The following is a 22,342-nucleotide window of genomic DNA, read 5'->3' as shown; positions in this document are numbered from 1 at the left end:
AGGAAAAAGATTTCTAACTCTACCTTTGAATTTACTTTGTTTCCAAAAGGTGTTCTCGGGGCATGTTTGTTTCTATTCTCATCATCTTCTTCACTCAAAATAGAAGGAAAAGGCAAAAAGAAAAGCTAATAAGAAATTTTTTAACTAGTTAGCCTTGTATATTATAGTTATATATCTAGGATTGCCACGTAGGTTAGAAGCAAACTGATAATAAAAAAGAAAAAAGAGATATAGTTGAGCGGAACTATAAAACAAAAGGAACAATAAAAAGGATTCCCAGCTAACTAGGTGTCGCCATGTGCCAAAACCGTTGACTTTCGATTTTCTCTAGAGTTGACTATTCAATCCCACTAAATTAAAGGATCAATTACGCAAAGCATCCATTTAATATGTCAATTGTTTATACATTTTCTATATTATGTAATCTTACACAAATATGTAATGTTATCCCAATTTTAAAAAAAAAATATTTAAATCCCTACACAAAGTACGTTTCATCTCTTGAAATAATACGTTTCCTAACTCTATTTTATGCGGCATTATGTTATATATGTAGAAAGCCAATATTTTTTAGTTGACAACTTTGTATTTTTCAAACTTTTGTTAGATACTTAGATACTAAACGATTAGATAAGATATGGCTTTTTATATAACTCTTAAATATACAAATTTTATTGATTTTTTTAAAAAAAAAGTTAAAAGAATTTATAATTTATAATTAAAATGAAGTGATCTCTCGTATTCGGGTCCTAGGATCCAAGATAAGATGCGTCCGGGTTTGAGTCTGGTTCGTTCGCATGCACAGCGTAAAGTAAAGAATACACACATCTATCTGCCCATGACCCCACCCAGACGCCTTCAACTCGAACTCTGCTTTTTTCCCTTGGCAGTTGGCACGCTTCATTTCTTTTATACGTTTCTGCTGTTTACATATGATGTATTATGTAACTACTAGTTTGGTGTAACAGAGTCTTCTGTCAATTTACACATCCCCTTAAGCTGCTTATATCTCAATTCTGAGACAAAAGTGTACGATTAGATTGTTATTTCGCAATTTCAAATTGATCTTGATCTGAATCCAATTGTTGTTGTTCGCGAAGAGCTAGGTTTTTGAATTATTTTTTCTTCTCATAATTGAATTCATTGAACGAAGAGAATGCAGCAGGATTCTGCGTCCGAACAGGAACCGGACGATTCTGAATCTGAACCGGAGTTTGTCGAGCTCGATCCTTCTGCTCGTTACGGCCGGGTCAGTTTCTCATTTTTACATTAATTTATTAACTCTTGGCTTCATTGTACATTATGCTGTGTTTGGAGTACATTTTTCAAACTGCTCAGTGACCATATTCTGCTCATCTTATATGATTTGACTGAAATAATATACGAGTGATAGTGTGAAAAATATAACATAATGATCGAAAAGTTAGTTTGGTAAGGAAATAGTTGAGCTAGTGACAAGCTGGTCCAGATACAAACCGTTATAAAAAAAAATGTTTGTTTGATAAGGAAAGAATTTATCATATTATAGATAAAATTTAATAAATTAGAAAGCTTGAAGTTAGTTAAAATTGTACATAAATAGAATAGCGTGGAACGTTTCTTTTAACGTCCCAAATGGAAAGAGAATCAAATAAATTGGGACGGGGAGTATTTCTTTTTGTATTTCCCGCTGTTCTATTCTTTGTTACTGCTTTGCTATTGCTGTTGACAAGAGTGGGTTGCTCTAGTGGTGAACACCCTCCACTTCCAACCAAGAGTCTGTGAGTTCAAGTCACCCCAAGAGCAAGGTGGGGAGTTCTTGGAGGGAGGGAGCCGAGGGTCTATCGGAAACAGCCTCTCTACCCCAGGGTAGGGGGTAAGGTCTGCATACAAACCACCCTCCCCAGATCCTACTAGTGGAATTATACTGAGTTGTTATTGTTGCTTTGCTATTACTGTTGCCACATTGTGACTTTGAAGTTGATTGTCTTGTTATTTGCAGTACAAAGAGGTTTTGGGAAAAGGAGCTTTCAAGAAAGTGTATCCTTTATAACGTCTTTACGTGTGTGATGCTCTGCCGCTGTTTCATTTTGATTGATGGTGTTTGGCAAGATAAGGAATATAAGATGTTAATTTGACTAGTACTCCCTCCGTTTCAATTTATGTGGTAGCGTTTGATTGAGCATGGAGTTTAAGAAGAAAAAAAAAGACTTTTGGAACTTGTGGTCTTAAACATGCCATGGAGTTTTGTGGCCATAAAAGCATGTCATTAAGGGTGAAATAAGAAGGTTAAAGTTAAATTGTTTCGAAAATATAGGAAGATGTTATTCTTTTTGGAACAAACTAATAAGGAAATAGTGCCACATAAAATGGAACAGAGGGAGTATATTATACTAGTAATAACGGAAGAAAAATAAAGTAATAGTTTAAAAGTTAGATTGATAGAGAAAACATTACATAAAGGTATTGACTTTGAATAGTTAAATGACTTTGAATTCTTAATATTTGTGAAAATTGTATAATAATATTGTTACAGATATTCTGGAAATTTTGTCATATAAATTGAGATGAAGGGAGTATTGTTTTACTGCTTTTTTCCCCATTAATGAATTTTGTCAAGTGCGATTTTTTGTCCATTCTTGACTTACTATTGGAAATCTAGTTATCGAGCATTTGATGAATTAGAGGGGATTGAAGTTGCTTGGAATCAAGTTAAAGTGGCTGATCTCTTGAGGAATTCTGTGGACTTGGAGCGTCTATATTCTGAAGTTCATTTGCTTAAAACCCTCAAGCACAAGAATATCATCAAATTCTATAACTCGTGGGTTGACTCAAAAAATGAGAATATCAATATCATTACTGAAATTTTCACTTCCGGGACTTTAAGACAGTATGGCTATGTGGTTTTTCTTCCTTTTCTCAACCCAATACCCATATTTTTTGAAACATTGAATTGTGGACTGGTCTTTTTGTATGCTCGTGTAGGTACCGTAAGAAACATAAGAAGGTTGATGTTAGAGCACTCAAGAATTGGTCTAGGCAGATATTGGAGGGTCTCTCATATCTACATGGTCATGACCCTCCAATTATTCATCGTGACCTTAAGTGTGATAACATTTTTATCAATGGTAACCAAGGGGAGGTTAAGATTGGTGACTTGGGACTTGCTGCAATTCTTTGTAAGGCTCGCGCTGCTCATAGTGTCATTGGTGAGGTCCTCAGTTTTTCTAATTTTGCAACTGTCCTCTAGGTTTCAATTGGCTGTTCATTGGTGGTTTAGATGGTTGCTGAAAAATGCAATTCTATATTTGATCTCAGGTACACCAGAATTCATGGCACCAGAACTTTATGAGGAGGAATACAATGAGCTAGTAGATATCTATGCCTTTGGTATGTGCCTGCTGGAGCTCGTGACTTTTGAGTATCCTTATGTTGAGTGTTCCAATGCTGCTCAAATATATAAGAAAGTGACAGCAGTAAGAATTTGCATCTTTCTTCCCATGCTCTCTTTCTATCTTTCTTTCTTGTTCATCAAGTCCCGTTGTATAAGAACAAAGGCGATATCCAGATCTGTAACAACTATAGGGGTATTAAATTACTAAGTCATACCATGAAAGTCTGGGAGAGAGTGGTAGAAATGAGAGTGCGAAGGACGGTGTCTATTTCAGACAACCAGTTCGGGTTCATGCCGGGGCGATCTACCACAGAAGCTATCCACCTTATTAGGAGGACGATGGAACAATACAGGGATAAGAAGAAGGATCTCCACATGGTGTTTATCGATCTAGAGAAAGCGTACGACAAGGTTCCTAGGGAGGTCTTATGGAGATGCTTAGAGGCTAAAGGGGTCCCGATTGCCTACATTAGGGCGATTAAGGACATGTATGATGGAGCTAAGACTCGGGTTAGGACAGCAGGAGGCGATTCAGATTATTTTCCGATTATTACAGGATTGCATCAAGGGTCTGCGTTCAGCCCTTTCCTATTTGCCCTGGTGATGGATGCTATAACACATCATATTCAGGGGGAGGTGCCATGGTGCATGCTATTTGCTGATGACATAGTTCTAATCGACGAGACACGACGCGGCGTCAGCGAGAGGTTAGAGGTTTGGAGACACACCCTTGAGTCCAAAGGTTTCAGGTTGAGCAGGACGAAGACGGAATACCTTGAGTGCAAATTTGGGGCAGAGCCGACGGAAGCGGGAGTGGAAGTGAGGCTTGATTCTCAAGTCATCCCTAAGAGGGGTAGTTTCAAGTACCTGGGGTCGTTTATTCAGGGGTCCGGGGAGATCGACGAGGATGTCACACACCGTATAGGGGTGGGGTGGATGAAATGGAGGTTAGCGACGGGAGTCCTGTGTGACAAGAAAGTGCCACTGTTACTGAAAGGTAAATTTTATAGGGCAGTGGTTAGGCCTGCTATGTTGTATGGGACCGAGTGTTGGCCGGTGAAGATCTCACACATCCAGAGGATGAAAGTTGCAGAGATGAGGATGTTGAGGTGGATGTGCGGGCATACAAGGAAGGATAAGATTAGAAATGAAGATATTCGAGAGAAGGTGGGTGTGGCCCCCATGGAGGACAAGATGCGGGAAGCAAGACTCAGATGGTTCGGGCACATTCAGAGGAGGAACACTGATGCACCGGTGAGAAGGTGTGAACGACTGGCAGTGGTGGGTACGAGGAGAGGTAGGGGGAGACCTAAGAAGTATTGGGGAGAGGTGATCAGGCAGGATATGACGCGACTTAGGGTTACTGAGGACACGGCCCTAAACAGGGAATTGTGGAGATCGAGCATTAAGGTGGTAGGTTAGGGAAATTGTGATGTCTTTGTTACAGCGCACTAGAGTGAGACTAGCCAGTTAGGAAGTAGTCTTAGGATGCTATTGATCAACTACTGATGATGGGCTTTATCTCCTGTGTATTAATACCTTACATCTTTCTCGTATTTCCTATATCTCTTATATTGTTGTTACTTTGTTTTTATGGTATTTATGTTATGTTATGGATTTTATGGTACTTTATGTTGTTTTATTATGAGTCTATTGATAGTACTAATATAGTGTCTCTTGTTGCCTCTTTGAGCCGAGGGTCTCCTGGAAACAGCCTCTCTGCCCCTCGGGGTAGAGGTAAGGTCTGCGTACATATTACCCTCCCCAGACCCCACTTGTGGGATTACACTGGGTTGTTGTTGTTGTTGTTGTTGTTGTTGTTGTTTCTTGTTCATCAAGCTTCGTACATGTTATTTTGTGTTTGTGAGAAGGCACGGAAGAAAATATATTATTGATATTGGATGATAAATACAATACAAGAGGTTCCTATTTATAGCTATACACTACAAGGAAATATTACTCCTCTTTTAATGTGGGACAAGACTACACTATACATATCTATAAACTAACACTCCCCCTCAAGCCGGTGCATACACATCATATGTACCGAGCTTGTTACACATGTAACTAATACGAGAACCAGTAAGAGACTTAGTGAAAATATCTGCTAGTTGATCATTCGACTTTACAAACTTTGTAACAATATCTCCTGAAAGTATTTTTTCTCTGACAAAGTGACAGTCGATCTCAATGTGTTTAGTCCTCTCATGGAACACCGGATTTGACGCAATATGAAGAGCAGCTTGGTTATCACACACTAGTTCCATCTTGCTGATTTCTCCGAACTTTAACTCCTTGAGCAACTGCTTGACCCAAACTAACTCACACGTCGCCATAGCCATGGCCCGATATTCGGCTTCGGTGCTAGATCGAGCAACTACATTCTGTTTCTTGCTCTTCCACGAGACCAAATTACCTCCTACTAGAACGCAATATCCAGACGTAGAACGTCTATCAAAAGGTGATCCTGCCCAATCAGCATCTGTGTACCCAACAATCTGCTCGTGGCCTCGATCCTCGAATAGTAATCCTTTGCCTGGAGCTGACTTTATATACCGAAGAATGCGAACAACTGCATCCCAGTGACTATCACAGGAAGAATCCATAAACTGACTTACAACACTCACCGGAAAAGAAATGTCAGGTCTAGTCACTGTGAGTAATTCAATTTGCCAACCAACCTCCTATATCTCGTAGGGTCTCTAAGAGGCTCCCCTGTCCAGGCAGAAGCTTAGCATTCGGATCCATAGGAGAGTCAATAGGTCTGCAACCCATCATTCCAGTCTCCTCAAGAATGTCTAAGGCATACTTCCGCTGTGAAATAACAATACCTGAGCTAGACTGAGCGACCTCAATACCTAGAAAATACTTCAATCTGCCCAGATCCTTAGTCTGGAAGTGCTGAAAGAGATGTTCCTTCAGATTAGTAATACCATCCTGATCATTACCAGTAATAACAATATCATCAACATAAACCACTAGATAAATACACAGATTAGGAGCAGAATGCCGATAAAACACAGAGTGATCAGCCTCACTACGAGTCATGCCGAACTCCTAAATAATTGTGCTGAACTTACCAAACCAAGCTCGAGGGGACTGTTTCAAACCATATAATGACTTGCGCAATCTGCACACACAACCATTAAACTGAGCAACAAAACCAGGTGGTTGCTCCATATAAACTTCTTCCTCAAGATCACCGTGGAGAAAAGCATTCTTAATGTCTAACTGATAAAGAGGCCAATGACGTACAACAGCCATGGACAAAAAGAGACGAACAGATGCTACTTTAGCCACGGGAGAGAAAGTATCACTATAATCAAGCCCAAAAATCTGAGTATATCCTTTTGCAACAAGACGAGCCTTAAGCCGATCAACCTGGCCATCCGGGCCGACTTTGACTGCATAAACCCAACGACAACCAACAGTAGACTTACCTGCAGGAAGAGGAACAAGCTCCCAAGTGTCACTCGCATGTAAAGCAGACATCTCGTCAATCATAGCATGTCGCCAACCTGGATGAGATAGTGCCTCACCTGTAGACTTAGGGATAGAAACAGTGGACAAAGAAGATATAAAAGCATAATGTGGTGACGACAGACGATGATAACTTAAACCGACATAGTGGGGATTAGGATTAAGTGTGGATTGTACACCTTTGCAGAGTGCAATTGGTTGACTAAGAGGAGACAAGTCCGCAGTAGGTGCAGAATCTGATGCGGGGCGTGAATCACCTGGGCTTGATGCTGGATGTGGACGACGATGATAAGTCAAGAGTAGTGGAGCTGCAAAAGGTTGAACTGGATTATGTGGAGGAACTGGAGCTATAGGTGGTGGAGCTACAACCGGAGCTGTAGGTGGTGGAACTGGAGCTATAGGTGGTGGAGCTACAACTGGAGCTGTAGGTGGTGGAGCTGGAGTGACTGAATCTCCAAAAGATGAAACTGGTAGTACCTCAGAAATATCTAAGTGATGACCTGAACCTGTGAAGTATGATTGGGTTTCAAAGAAGGTAACATCAGCAGACATAAGGTACCGCTGAAGGTCAGGAGAGTAGTATCGATACCCCTTTTGTGTTCTCGAGAAACCCAGAAATACGCACTTAATAGCACGAGGAGCTAACTTAGCTGTTCCTGGAGTAAGGTTATGGACAAAATAAGTGCTTCCAAAGATACGGGGTAGAAGAGAGAACAAAGGTAAGTAGGGAAACATGACAGAGAATGGAACTTAGTTCTGGATAGCTGAAGATGGCATACGATTAATAAGATAGCAAGATGTAAGAACGGCATCCCCCAAAAACGCAACAGAGCATGAGATTGTATGAGTAGGGTACGAGCAGTTTCAATAAGATGTCTATTCTTTCTTTCAGCTACCCCATTTTGTTGAGATGTATACGGACAAGATGTTTGATGAATTGAGATTTCATAAACTGTTGAAATGGGGAAGACAAATACTCTCGGGCATTATCACTACGAAATGTGCGAATAGAAACCCCAAATTGATTTTGAATTTCAGCGTGGAAGGTTTGGAAAATAGAAAACAGCTCAGATCGATTTTTTATCAAAAATATCCAAGTGCACCTAGAATAATCATCAATGAAACTGACAAAGTAGCGGAATCCTAAGGTGGAACTGACCCGACTAGGACCCCAAACATCTGAATGGACTAAAGTAAAAGGTGACTCTGCTCGATTATCAAGACGCCGAGGGAAATGGGAGCGGGTATGCTTACCGAGCTGACATGACTCACACTCTAGAGCTGACAAGTGAGATAAACCAGATACCATTTTCTGAAGTTTTGACAAACTGGGATGTCCCAACCGTTTATGTAATAAATCTGGTGAATCAGTAACAGGACAAGTTGTAGAAGGAAGACAAGATGTGAGTCCATGTGATTTAGCAAGGATAAGGTAATAAAGTCCGTTTGATTCACGCCCGGTACCAATGATCCGCCCCGTACTGCGTTCCTGTATAAAAACATGGTCATCAAGAAATAAAACAGCGCATTTAAGTGATTTGGCTAAGCGACTAACAGTTATGAGATTAAAAGGACTATTGGGAACATAAAGGACTGAATCTAAAGGTAAGGAAGGTAGTGGGCTTGCTTGACCTATTGCAGTTGCCATGGTTTGAGACCCATTGGCCATTGTGACTTTTGGAAGAGATTGAGAATACGAAATAGTAGTGAAAAGAGATTTGTTACCAGAAATGTGATCTGATGCACCTGAATCAATGACCCAAGACTCAGAGGATGAAGATTGGGAGAAACAAGTCACGCTATTACCTGTTTGAACAACAGAAGCTATCTTAGAAGATGTTTGCTTACATGCTTTATACTGAAGGAACTCAATATACTCTGCTAAAGAAACCATCCGACTATTCAAAGCATCGGTTCCCATGTCGTTACAATTTGTAGTAGTAGGGTTAACTTGAAATAGTGAAAATAAGTAACTCCTGTGAGAAAACTGAAGAAATAGCTTAAAAAACACTGTTTACAGTAGGAAAACAGAACACTGTTCTGTGCCGGAAACACTGTAGCTCGCCGAAAAATTCCAAAGTTGTCGGAATTTGTTGTAACCAGGATGGATAAACTCGGAATTCCTTTGCGAGCAAGCTGTCCTGAAGAAATATTTTCAAAAAATGGCCAGAAAGGTCACTGTTCACTCCGGAAAAATATAAAAGTGGCCGCAATTTGATTTGAATTAGATGGGTAGGCTCGGAATTTTGAGGAGAGCACACTGTCCTGAAGAAGCTTCGCGAAAAAATGGCCGGAACCCTCGCCGGAAAAGTTGTTGCCGGCGCGTGGAGGAGCGTGGCGGCTTTACTGCCGGATAAAATTTCAGGGGTAGGTAGTCGGAGGGTGGTCTACCTCGTGGTGGTGTTGGTTTTAGCACAACACCGACAGAAAGTGACTTTCACTTAGACAAGCCTTAGGTCACCGGAAAAATTACATGATGACTAAGTTCTTTCTTCCCGGTTAACGCTGGAATGACGCACAACGATCTTTTCTCACTAATGCTCTGATACCATGTGAGAAGGCACGGGAGAAAATATGTTATTGATATTGGATGATAAATACAATACAAGAGGTCCCTATTTATAGCTATACACTACAAGGAGATATTACTCCTCTTCCAATGTGGGACAAGACTACACTATACATATCTATAAACTAACACTCCCCCTCAAGCCGGTGCATACACATCATATGTACCGAGCTTGTTACACATGTAACTAATACGAGAACCAGTAAGAGAGAGTTATAATTAGTGCCCCTCTTAAGGAACTATGACATTTATAGTTTTACATGATTGTTCGTTTACTAAGCTCTAGGTAATTATCTGTTGGTAGTCACACAATTGCTTCGAAGTATGTTCTTTTCTGGGCCCTAGGGCTTAGTTCAAGTGGCAAAGGTTGAGGGACTTGTGACTAAGGTCACGGGTTCGAGCCCTGCGCCATGCGAACTAAGCATGGTATTCAAGTGAGCAGGATAGAGGGCGGGCCCAGAATCCTTGAGTTTCGATGCAGACCGATTTCTCGGTCATCAAAGAAAAAAAAGTTGTTCATTCCTGGGGGTTGATGACCTTTGTCTCTTTCTCCTTTTCCCTTTGGGTGGGGAGGATGGAAACTCCGGCTTAAGTCTGTGTCTTTAGAGGCGCATTATTATAATAGCAAATTAGTAAAATAAACACTTATGCTGCGTTTACATTTAGACATTTTAATACACTAACCCGGTTATCAGAACAAATACAAAGAAGTCAGGTTTCTGTGCGTTGTCGTGGACTCGTGGTTTTATGGCAGTATCAAGTTCATCGACCTGATGATAGTGGCACTACTCCAAGGTCGAGCGAAACAAAGTGGAGCGAGGGAAAGGGAGGATCTACTTGGAATTGGCTTCCTTGGAAGATCTCCAAAGGATGCTTATAGCTTTAAACGAAGAGGGCAAATCCGCAAGTTGTGCAAAAAGACTCAGATATAATATTACCCATTGGAATTGGAAAGAATGAGAATTCATTACTATTTTCTGCATATTGACAGGCATTTCTTAGGGACCAATTATGCTGCAATTGGAAGCTGTTTCTCGGAAGAAAACTGCATGAAGCATTTTTTCCTCTTTATTTCACCAACCTAAGAATCTACTGTTCGCAAAAGAAAAAGGAATACTCCATTTGTACCATAATGATTCCGCTTGTTTCTATTTTAGTTTGTCAAAGATAAACATTTTTGTGCTTGGAGTTCTTAGTATTCATTTTTCTTGAGTCTTTGAATACAATAAGAATTGATAGGGTATACCCCGTACCAGAGTTCTTAAAACTAAATTCTCTCTCTCTCTCTCTCCTTGAATGTAAAAGTAAGTTTAGTCCGATACCTTTTCTTTTGTTAAAAAGGGTGTTCGATCTCACTTCAATAACCATTCTTTGTAAAGCAGGATGTTCAATTTGCAAAGGTAGTGAACAAACATGATCTTTTTAGGAAAGATAGTAGCCCTCTGTCGAATGAATGTCCTTGACTTGGTGGGCTCAGTAGCTAATGGTGGTTTTACCATAGGAATGATATTTTGTTGACCACTTAAAAGCAGTTTGGCTATGCATAATCAGAATCAGCTGCTGATTGAAGGAACTTCAGGTTTTAATTTCTTAGTCTTGTATCCACATTAGTTCAACTCCTACCTGCTTTTGATGATGAAAAATATTCTTTTGGTCTTAAATTTTCTTATTCAAATGAGCCTACTGAAAATGTTGGATTGGCAGTTCATTTTAGATAATTTCATTAAGCTCTATCTCAAAAGGGCTCCTGTGCACTTATTCGTTCCTTGAATAACTACCTGTGTTATTAATAGCTAATATCTTGAAGCTATGGGGCCTATTGGATGCCCAATTGCCTACATTTGTTTGTTTTTTGATATTCGTTTGATCTAGCAAACTACCTAAACAACATTGTCATGACCTGCTTGCATAAGTGGACGATTCTATCCTAGATGGAATACATTCCATTTCAGCAATATAAATTCAGAAGATTACATAAATGCCAATCCCCAACTTGGTTTATATGTCAATAGTGTTTTGTCAACATTGAATAAGAAGCACTGCCCCCTCCTTTTCAACTGGGACAACAACAACAACTCCAAACCCAGTATAATCCCACAAGTGGGTTCTGGGGAGGGTAGTGCACGCAGATCTTACTACCTTGAAGGTAGAGAGGTTGTTTCCGATAGACCCCCGGCTCAAGTAAAGATCCTTTTCACAGGGGACAATTTTCAAAAGGACTTTCAGTACTTCCTGGTTATCAGTTTACCTCCAAATACCACCCTCACCTTGGGAATTTCTATCTGGATGTCAATTTTATTCTTTAGCATTGCTCCAGCTAGCAATATCAACCACTTCATTTAGACCTTACTCCAACTGAAATCATTGTCATACTCTCTCTTTCTCTCTCCATGTTTAATAAGTGAGTTATCTTTTTCTCCTATGAGTGCTAACTCAACAGTATCTATTAGCTAATCCGGTCTTCTGTTCTGAATAATGTGGTATGTATCTTGATGTATCACATAAATCATTGTATTGTTAGGTTATTTTAGTGAAGATGAATAAGATTATTGAGTTCAATTAATACTGTGTACTAGTGTAAAAATCCATTGTTAGTTATTAAGTACGTGGTGCCTATTGTTTGTTTCATTTATCGGAATTATGTGTCATTGACAAGGAATAGATATGAATGACTCATAGTTAAAGAAATGGGGGCTTAATTGCTTGACTTGCACTTAACTTAAATATGCTCATGATGTGGTCAAGCGAACCTCTATGAAGCAGCCTAGCATCACTTTAGGTTGAAGCAGAACAGACAACTTAAACTGAAAGATAATTTTCTGGATTAAATTTTTCTGGATCAATTTCTCCAACAATATAATGGAGATCTTGATCTGGATCCAGCAACTGACATGGTGTTGAAGGTGTTAAAATGAGTTGCAATAATACACAGTATGTTAAGTGGTAATGAGAGTAGTGGTTTGGCTGAACGAATAGCAACATAGATGCTCAAGTAAGATTATGAGGGAGTAGTAAGGATTTTACTGTGACAGGGAAAGGAGCTCTTTAGTGTTGAAGGTGTTAAAATAACTTCCAACATCTGTGCTCGGATTTAAAGGATACTAGTGATGGAGAATAATTTACAAGAAAAGAAAAGAAGCATATCAAATGGCTAGGTTTTTGTAACGTACAGTTGTCTTCTCCTCCGGGCAAACATGGGGTCCTCAAAAGTGCTTAGCACTTAGCACACTAGTTACCTCCATCCCAAAAGGATTGTGTTCTTTTTGCATCATGACTAAATGTTGTCACTTGCTTTAATAAAGGGAAATGGCTTTCCTTCTGAGTACCTATTGCATATTGAAGACTATACTATATCAAAGTAATATGAGATCCACTTTGATCCTTGTCAAATCTCAAGCTTATCACTATCAAACCTATATCTCTAATTCTGGGGCGTAGTATTATTTGAAGTACTGTTTAATTTAAACTCCTGTTTTAACTTTGTGCCAGGGCAAGATGAAACTGTTTAGACTGGATCTAGGGAGCACCTTATTTTACTATATTAGATCATTACTCAACAAATCCATGAGTTTATATGATCAATTTTCAGTGTTTGATTGCTAGAAATTACAAAACAGGCGTGAACTTTTTTTTTTATGGGGTGGTGGTGGGGGTTCTTTTGAGCGGAAAGAGGGAAGTGGGAGCTTGTTAATTTGGTTGGTAATTTTAATTTTTCGGCAACTCTATTTTTATTTTAGCAGATCATTATAATGAGATAGGTGACTCTGCATTTCTTGGTACTTTTAATTTCATCCTACAATACTACATCGCTAAGATTCTGATTTTACCAATTGCATCTATGAAGGGAATTAAGCCTGCCTCATTGGCAAAAGTGAAGGATCCAGGAGTTAAAGCCTTTATAGATAAATGTATCGCGAAAGCTTCTGATCGGTTGCCTGCTAAGGAACTATTGATGGACCCCTTTCTCCTTTCAGATGAGGATTCTGGAAACGTAGGTCGATCTTTGAGCTCCAATTCCAGACATGCAGGTAATTATCGGATCGCACACTTCCTGAAATGTCCGCTAATATTATTGACTTCTGTGAGATTTTTACAGAAATGAGGGATGATCAGTCTGATAATGGAAAAAGTACTAAGGACCCATTACCTGAGGGAGGTAGAGATTTCACGGTGCAGGGCCAAAGGAAGGACCTAAATACAATATTTCTTAAACTGCGAATAACTGATTCAACAGGTTACCATTTGCTCATGCTCATTGTTTCTTTATCAAGCTTAAGATGCTTCCCTTAATTAGGTTGTATAACAGTTGAACTGTGGTATCAGGTCATATTAGGAACATTCACTTCCCCTTTGATATTCAAGTTGATACGGCAAATGCCGTTGCTAGTGAAATGGTCGAAGAGCTGGACCTGACAGATCAGGATGTTTCAGCAATAGCAGCAATGATTGATTCTGAAATTCGGTCATATATCCCAGATTGGGCACCGAGAGAATGCTCTAACAATGACATAACTGATGAAGTTGCTCCCGATAGCTGTACTTCTGGAGCCCGAGATGATGTTCCCCCCTTAACTATTGATTCTGCTCATTCGGGCAGTCTTGTGTTGGAAAGACTTCCTTCAGGTCGGAAGTACTGGTCTGATTCACCGAAAACAGCCAGTAGTGCAAGCTCTCCGCTCAGACAGGGGCCTTCAAACATGTCACAGACCGATTCACCAATTCGTGAAGGTAGCTGGACCGAAGAAAATGAACAATCACCTGTTGTCCTGAGAGACGGAGGTAGTTCACATTTTGCTGCTGCCTTACTCGAAGATTATGAAACGGAGACTTACATGGATGATGAGGCCGGTGTTCTACATGATTCTTACCTTGATGATAATGATCATTCTGCGGATTTTAGTTATGCAAGCGGGCCTAATTCATCCGAGGAAAGAAATAACATGATCAGCAACAACTACCCAGCTGATGTCAGACAAATTGTCAATAAACTCGAGGAGCTGCTAGGTCAGCAGCAAAAGGAGCTAAATGATCTCAGGAAGAAACATGACTCGGCTATATCAGATATTCTAAGCAAGCTTCCTCCTGAGATCCGTGGCATTTATGGTTGCAAAATATCTTCCCATAATTTGTAGTGCGGATGAGGCTGCTATTCTATGGATCCTGAAGACTGAAGTTTCTCTGTGAAGATGTTACTGTGCGGCCTTTTGCCACTCAACTGCAGATAGTTCTTGGATTGCACCAATTATGCGACTACCCTGTTTCAAGATATTCCAGAATGCTGAAAGATTAATGTTGCTGACATTGGTCACATGCAGATCAAAAGCTAGAGGGAAAAGCATGGACCTATCGTTAGATACAGATTCACTTCTGTCAAAGTTACCATCATTTCAGGGTCAGGAATTACAGTACTACAGGTTTCTCATTACACGCATATTGTGCGTTCATGTTGCTGCTAAAAATGAGTCATGGCATGTATACTTGTACATATTTACATGAGTATTTAACTATTGGAAATGTTAATTGGTTGAAATAATGCCAGTTAATATATAACTTCTGTAAACAAGTAAGTAATATTATGTGAATGATTCTACTGTTTGCTGTTTTCTTTAATTTTATCTTGGTGTTCACTAGAAAAAAGTAAGTAATATTATCTGAATGATTCTACTGTTGTCCGATTTTTCTTCACAAAGTATATTTTTTCATGTGCTTATAAACGCCCCCTCAGCACCCCCGCTACTTTTAAAACACTACTTTTACCTATCCTAAAGCTCTTTATAACCTCGATACAGATCATTGGTGTAAACTCACGGTTTAAACTTTTGTATATACCCTATTGTTCTCGCACTTTTAGTCAATCCTTCGTACTTAAGTATTACATACTAGTATTTGATATGGAACTTTTTTCTAAAGCACACGTTACCAGATTTTTCTTGGCACTCTATTGTATACATCCCACTCCCTGTTAATTTCTACCAATCTTTATAGCAAATATATAGCCATTGTTGTAGATTTGGCATGTACAATCATTAAATTAAACACTACCGAAAGCTGAAAGGGAGAAAAAGAAGGCTTTGGAACATACAGATTTTTTTTTTATTTTTTTATGTGAAGTTAAAAGAAGAAGGCAGGGTAAAAAATTTAGACCATTTTCTTACGTGTCACATTTTGGGAACAGAATTCACAGAAATCCCATACCCCCTAATCCCCACAGTTGCAAGTTGAGAAGTAAGTGATTGGATAAAACCCCACATATATGAGAGGCCCTCTTTATTCCTACCAAGGATAAATAACATCATTATCCTTCTCCTTTCCTCTCCTCTTCTTCCTTTTTTCAACCACAATTCTCTTTCGACCCTCTTCTCCAAAACTTCAATCCCATTTTCAGGCAAAAAGCTGCCATGGCTTCAATTTCAGCAGCTTCTGCAACAGCTACAGCTTCTACAAAGCTTGCTTACCCTTTTTCCCCTTCTTTCTCAAGCAGTAGCAGCAACACTGCTGCTGTATTCCCTTCAAATTCCTCAAAGCTTGTCCTTTCCTCTTCTTTTACACCCACCCCTTCAACCCTTTTCCTCCACTCACCAACAACTACTCCTTCCACCACCCACCCCCGTCGGTTCACTGTCCGCGCTGCACGTGGCAAATTCGAGCGTAAAAAACCCCACGTCAACATTGGTACAATTGGCCACGTTGACCATGGAAAGACCACACTCACAGCTGCTTTGACCATGGCGCTTGCCTCTATGGGCAACTCCGCCCCCAAGAAATATGACGAAATTGATGCTGCCCCTGAAGAAAGGGCGCGTGGTATTACTATCAACACTGCCACGGTGGAGTATGAAACGGAAAACAGACATTATGCCCACGTGGACTGCCCGGGGCATGCTGATTATGTCAAGAACATGATTACTGGTGCTGCCCAAATGGATGGGGCAATTCTTGTTGTGTCAGGTGCTGATGGCCCAATGCCACAGACTAAAGAGCATATTTTGTTAGCTAAGCAAGTGGGTGTCCCTAACATGGTTGTTTTCTTGAACAAACAAGACCAAGTTGATGATGAGGAGTTACTTGAGCTTGTTGAGTTGGAGGTAAGAGAATTATTGTCAAGTTATGAGTTCCCTGGTGATGAAATTCCTATTATTTCTGGTTCTGCACTTTTAGCTTTAGAGGCTTTGATGGCTAATCCTAGTATTAAAAGGGGTGAAAATCAATGGGTTGATAAGATTTATCAATTGATGGATAATGTTGATGAATATATCCCTATCCCACAAAGACAAACTGAATTGCCTTTCTTGATGGCTATTGAGGATGTTTTCTCGATCACCGGTAGAGGTACTGTGGCGACGGGGAGAGTAGAGAGAGGGACTGTTAAGGTTGGGGAAATTGTTGATATAGTTGGATTGAAGGATACTAGGAATACTACAGTGACAGGGGTTGAGATGTTTCAGAAGATTTTGGATGAAGCAATGGCAGGAGATAATGTGGGGTTGTTGTTGAGAGGTATTCAGAAGATTGATATTCAGAGAGGGATGGTGTTGGCGAAACCCGGAACGATTACTCCGCACACAAAGTTTGAAGCTTTGGTGTATGTGTTGAAGAAGGAAGAGGGGGGCAGGCATTCTCCGTTTTTCGCGGGTTATAGGCCTCAGTTTTACATGAGGACAACTGATGTGACTGGAAAGGTTACCGCGATTATGAGTGACAAAGGAGAGGAATCTAAGATGGTCATGCCTGGCGATCGTGTAAACATGGTGGTTGAGCTTATTATGCCTGTTGCCTGTGAGCAAGGGATGCGGTTTGCTATCAGGGAAGGAGGAAAGACTGTTGGAGCTGGTGTTATTCAGAAAATCTTAGAATGATGAACTTGCAGCTGAGCTTCTCTTTTCGCATGATCGGCACTTTCCATTGAAGTTACTTAATCCATTGTCATATATGCAACTTCTTGGTTACTTTTATTATGTCTTAGAATCTTACTTTAGTAGAAGTATCCTGTTTTAAACACCAAATTCTACTGAACTTTTGGGATTTTTCCTCAGTCTCCTCTTTCACTTTTCCTTTGCTTGAAAGGAATGAGAACATTTGATTTCATGCACTTTTTTTAATTTAAAACAAATGTTCAACTCTGTTTGAAACTTAAGTGCAGATTTGCTAATTTGAGATTCACTGCTTCGGCTTTTTGTTTCAGCAAAATGATGCTGATAGAAAAGCACAAAAGAATAAATAATTTTTTTGTAAACTATGGATAATAATTTGTCAGCTGGCGAATGACTGAATTTCTGTATGTCTATGTAACTAAAAACTATGGTACTCGAAACAGATATGTATTTATCTGCACTGCTTAAAATTGTTGTTCTGTATTGCTTGGTTTACAATATTTGAGCAGAACATTCAGAGTTGGTTCATCTTGGATTGGAGGACTCACTGACCTTGAATACAGAAGCAGTGAATAATGTCATGTGTGATGTTGACATGATGAGAAATGTTGGTCTTCATTGACTAACGCGAACATCTTAGATACATTACGATTGTCACATACACTTTGCTTTTGTATCTTCAGAATGAAAAGGTCCATTTTCTCATCTTTCGAGTTTGTTCCTCTTATCATGCATTACTGATGCACTCTTTGAATCCAGTGGTTTATTTCTTCTTAGGTGAGTGGCATATTTAGCCAACTGGTCAATTCTGACTTTTATGGTTAAGAAGCATGTGTTCCAGAGCTAACATTGTTTAGAATGTGTTTGATCTTTCTGGATTTGATACTCTGGTATGACCTTTCTTCCCAATTGTTGGTACTTGGTTTTATCCTCCAATGTGGTTTTAATTGCTTGTATCTTCACATGAAAAATGAAAAGAAGTTACTATTTTGACAAGTACAAGTCATGTGCAATCAGTTCGCTTTACACTGAATACTTTATAATCCCCTTGTGTTGATTCAAGCAAAGGATAAATGCATTGCTACTAGTGATAGAGCAAGTTTACTTAAAAAAGCTGATGCTAGCAAGTGTCGTTAAATCTGCTTTTACTATCCTAGACAAGGAGCCTTCTGAAAAAGGTGATTTCTTTTCAGCTGTCCAACTCTTGGTGAACAGAGTTACCCGATTCATGTGCTGGTGGAAGATAGCAAGTACCCCGTAGAATTAGTCGAGGTCCGCAAAAGCTGGTCTAGACTCTGCATCGGTAAAATTTACCTTTTTCACGTGGCGTGCTAGGAAAATTCCACGTGGCAAGTAAGAATCAGAAATGCAGATATACGATGGGATCTGCTACCGGGCTCAGCGATTGGAAGCTATGGTTATCGAAGGGTCGAGTATCTGAAAAGAGCAGACTCAGTCAACCGCACCCTGAGATCTTGGCCATCGGATGTTATGCTAAGGCTGTTCCAATTATCGAGAATCTCGCTCTCCACTACCCAACTCCCTGACGTCCTGGCTTGAAGCTCGGAACGACAGTGTCTCATATAAATACCACCTCTGCATTTCGAGAGAGGGGCATCGTAAAAAAAAAAAAGAAAAAAAGAAAAAAAAAGCATACTATAATCATTTTTCAGTGATCTTGTTTACTTTATTTCGCTGTCAAACTTTGTTCAACTATCTTGAAGATTGTTAATGATATTGCCTATTCAACCCGACGAGGCTCTCATCTGATAAGATTTTCATTATTCCTGCTTTTATTTATTTTATTCATTAGTTACTATCATTGATTTCCTTGTTTCAAGTTTGGATGGAAACGATTGGTAGATGCCTTAAAATATATAAAATCCGATTTTGGGTCAAACAGTTATCAACAAAAGGAAAAGGCGCAGCAAGTCTAACGGCCTTTCTTTTCACTAGTAAGTTGTGCTTTCTTTCAAGCGTATATCTGTCTATTCATTGTAGCTGGCTGGGTGAAATGGGATCCCTACTGATTCATTGATACTAATGAATGTGATTAGAAATTCTTTAGAATGTGCTTTAACGAGTATCTATATCTATATTATATTAAGAGTAGGAACACTTTAACTGAAAAGTTAAATTATATAATTGCCTTTCTAATTAATTTAAATATTCTACTTATAAAAATATTAAATAAAAATACTAAATTTATTTGAAGAGGTGTAACTTTTCATAGTAGTATCAGTTATTAATGTGTCAAAGGAGGGAAGACACGATTGTTTAACTTATATTTTTTCCTGTATGTGACAAAAATTATATAGTGGCAAACTCTTTCCATGTGGGTTATATTTCTGTCAAAAGGTGTGTTAATTGGTGACTGTTGCCTTTGTGGATCTTCTTCTCATACAAAGGAGTCTACATAACGCGTTTAGAAGATAAAAATTCATTGATAAGGCAGATGGAAAATCGTCTAAAGAGTTGACCGCATGCAAAAGGAAAAAAAACGAAAGGCAACAATCTTTGACAATATGCAAATCTCTTGGGTGAGACTCGATAAAAAAAATAGGTTCTGTTTTCTTAACTTTACTTTATTATTTACTTATAAGTTTCTACCTTTTGTGGATTTTGTGAAATTTATGTTTTGCAAATATTAGGATAAATGACATACTTATAATGATGATCTTGAAATGTATGCTAAATTTACATTTTTGATATATTTATAATTGTTATTTCGTTGCCAAATAGTATTTAGATGGCAAAAATATATATGTTGCATACTTGCATGCATAAAATCATGTGAAGTTCATTTTTAAATTGTGGGATGAAATATCTAATCACAAAGAACATTAACCCTTAACCAATATCTAAATATAACGATTGTTTACTATCATGATCTCAAGTTGGTGCAAAATAGTGTTTATTCTCAAAGTGATGTTGCAGTATAAATTTGTAGTACAACTATCCCATTATTGTCTCTAAATTGAAACTATGATCAATAAAAGAATTGGAAATATGAATGTTATAATATTCTTGAGAGGGGAATTTTATGATTTCCTTATTGCAATAAGTAGAATACAAAATAAATTCAAGTTCTTGTGAAAGAATGAAAATATGATACTAGAATCTTTTGTGGTCGTAAAACATTCTAAGATAACCAAAGAAGTAAAATTGAACTATATGTTATAATGTATAAAATATTTAATGTTAACGTTCAATGTTAAATTGATGGAATCTTCATTCCATTGTTCTCCATTATTCTTTCGTTCCGAAAGAATAGAATACGCCAATTGTTTTCTCTTCATACAAATTTCTCAATCTCATTTATAACCATTCCAAATACTAAATCTTACTCCAATAAATTTATGGCAGACAAACAAATTGAAATGAAGATATCCAACATGACTTGTTCGATAAAATCATTAATTCACCCTATAATGTTCATTGCTGGGAATGAGAGATGTGTGCTTGTTTGTTAAATTAAATTTGATGAAACTTTATATATATTTACAGTATCAGAAATATATCTGATGGAAGTGAATGGAAAGGAAGTGAAAATTGTGCTACTTATTCTTATTTTGGCGCAGTTGAAAAATTTCTTGTCATCTAAGCATGCATGTATTCACTTTCAATGTTACAACTGAACCATCCCTTAAATTTTTCTATTGTATGATTTAAGGGATGTTTTAAATATCCTAATAAATGGAGGAGGGTTTCTTTAAAGTGCTAATAATTTCAGTTTTTTTCTAGGCAAATTAAAATTTAAATGCAAAAATGAATACGATAAAGAAAGTTTCATTCAAATGAGATTCCTTTGATGCAAAATTTCAGAATATCACTTTGTTCCTAGGTGTATTAGTTTTAAAATGTTGTTACACAGAAGATATATTATCTCTTATGAAACTAGATCATTTAAAGAATTACAGTTTTAAAACTTGATACCGTTCCTATCCAAACGCTAATGAAGAAAAAGTGATCCTTCTCAATATTTTATTTTGTTCTGAGATGTTTGGCATTATTGTTTTACAAAAACTTAGCTCTTTTAGTTAATATCCTTGCATATGGGACGGTTTTACTTGGTAATAGGCATACTATTTGGCTTAAGTTAATCATTTGTTTGCAAAATTTTTTGTTTGTTTGATTGAAACAAACTCTCAAAGTTTTGTATTTGTTCGGCACCTACTTTCATTTGAAAATTATTATTCTTTCACTATAAATTTTATATTGCATCCAATGTAAATTTGTATTCTATACTCTTTTTTCTCCTAATATCTTACTTGGATTACTCGGTCACACAATTGATAATACTTCAATTTTTAATTAATTAAAATATTTTAATGTACTAACTAAAAAAAATAGTTACTATCAGCACAAGATGTTAAATTATCTTAATTTATTGTATATCTCAAACAAGAACAAATTACGGTATATATATATATATATATATATATATATATATATATATATATATATATATATATATATTATTAAACTTTTTTTTGCTTTCTCTACCTAACCATATTATGTTCAGTCAAAATGGCAAGCAAAGTAAAATTAGTAAAATATTTTGTCCCTGTCAACAAGCTACGTACAAAACATATCCAATTAACTTCTTTTAATAATTATGTGAAAAAGTGAAAGAACTTATATGGACCAAATAAGAGCTAATATATTAATAATGGTTGATTAAATCGTGTTAACCCCAACAGTACTTCAGTGCACATAGAAGTTGAAATAACTTTTACTAATAACACCATTGCAAAGGAATCAGCCAATAACATTGCCACCCAAAAGTATTTCAAATGATTTTGTATCCTTGGAACACGTGGAAAATATCTAGCGGTGACACTATCTTTGACAATTATTTATACGAACTTATGATTTATTTTTGTACATAATTAATTAATACTTATCACTAATGTTTTAATCTCATACTTTTTAGATGTAATTTGCATGTCAGTAGCAAGAAAATCACTTATGGGAGATGGATAGACTTGGAGAAGAGAGTACGAATATAAAGTAAATTAAAATTACACATGTGAAAAATATTGTTTG

The 22,342-nt window shown here is 37.9% G+C and overlaps 2 protein-coding genes across 3 annotated transcripts; both read left to right on the top strand.

Moving 5' to 3' along the window:
- Positions 1-782: 782 nt before the first annotated feature.
- Positions 783-15,032, top strand: LOC107817470 (putative serine/threonine-protein kinase WNK3). 2 transcript variants are annotated; one of them, XM_075245057.1, is made up of 8 exons: positions 783-1,249; positions 1,982-2,019; positions 2,642-2,869; positions 2,965-3,188; positions 3,298-3,455; positions 13,267-13,450; positions 13,519-13,656; positions 13,746-15,032. In XM_075245057.1, the coding sequence occupies exons 1-8, from the start codon at positions 1,157-1,159 to the stop codon at positions 14,552-14,554; spliced, it is 1,872 nt and encodes a 623-aa protein (XP_075101158.1). In that variant the 5' UTR covers positions 783-1,156; the 3' UTR covers positions 14,555-15,032. The 2 variants fall into 2 exon arrangements, with proteins under 2 accessions (XP_075101158.1, XP_075101159.1); XM_075245058.1 differs by having other exon boundaries at positions 802-1,249; positions 2,642-2,800.
- Positions 15,033-15,676: 644 nt separating this feature from the next.
- LOC107822214 (elongation factor TuB, chloroplastic-like) lies at positions 15,677-17,532 on the top strand. The gene has a single exon (XM_016648731.2). It carries the CDS (start codon positions 15,821-15,823, stop codon positions 17,276-17,278), a length of 1,458 nt encoding a protein of 485 aa, XP_016504217.2. The 5' UTR covers positions 15,677-15,820; the 3' UTR covers positions 17,279-17,532.
- The last annotated feature ends 4,810 nt before the right edge of the window (positions 17,533-22,342 follow it).

The sequence above is a fragment of the Nicotiana tabacum genome, chromosome 22 (assembly GCF_000715075.1).
Source record: "Nicotiana tabacum cultivar K326 chromosome 22, ASM71507v2, whole genome shotgun sequence".
In the NCBI taxonomy this organism is placed as follows: domain Eukaryota; kingdom Viridiplantae; phylum Streptophyta; class Magnoliopsida; order Solanales; family Solanaceae; genus Nicotiana; species Nicotiana tabacum.
This window is presented reverse-complemented; position numbering and strand designations above follow the sequence as displayed.

Coding starts and splice junctions, on each gene's coding strand:
- LOC107817470 (XM_075245057.1), top strand. CDS start 1,157: ATGCAGCAGGATTCTGCGTCCGAACAGGAACCGGACGATTCTGAATCT. Junction 2,870..2,964: donor ACTTCCGGGACTTTAAGACA/GTATGGCTATGT, acceptor ATGCTCGTGTAG/GTACCGTAAGAAACATAAGA. Junction 3,189..3,297: donor CGCTGCTCATAGTGTCATTG/GTGAGGTCCTCA, acceptor ATTTGATCTCAG/GTACACCAGAATTCATGGCA.
- LOC107822214 (XM_016648731.2), top strand. CDS start 15,821: ATGGCTTCAATTTCAGCAGCTTCTGCAACAGCTACAGCTTCTACAAAG.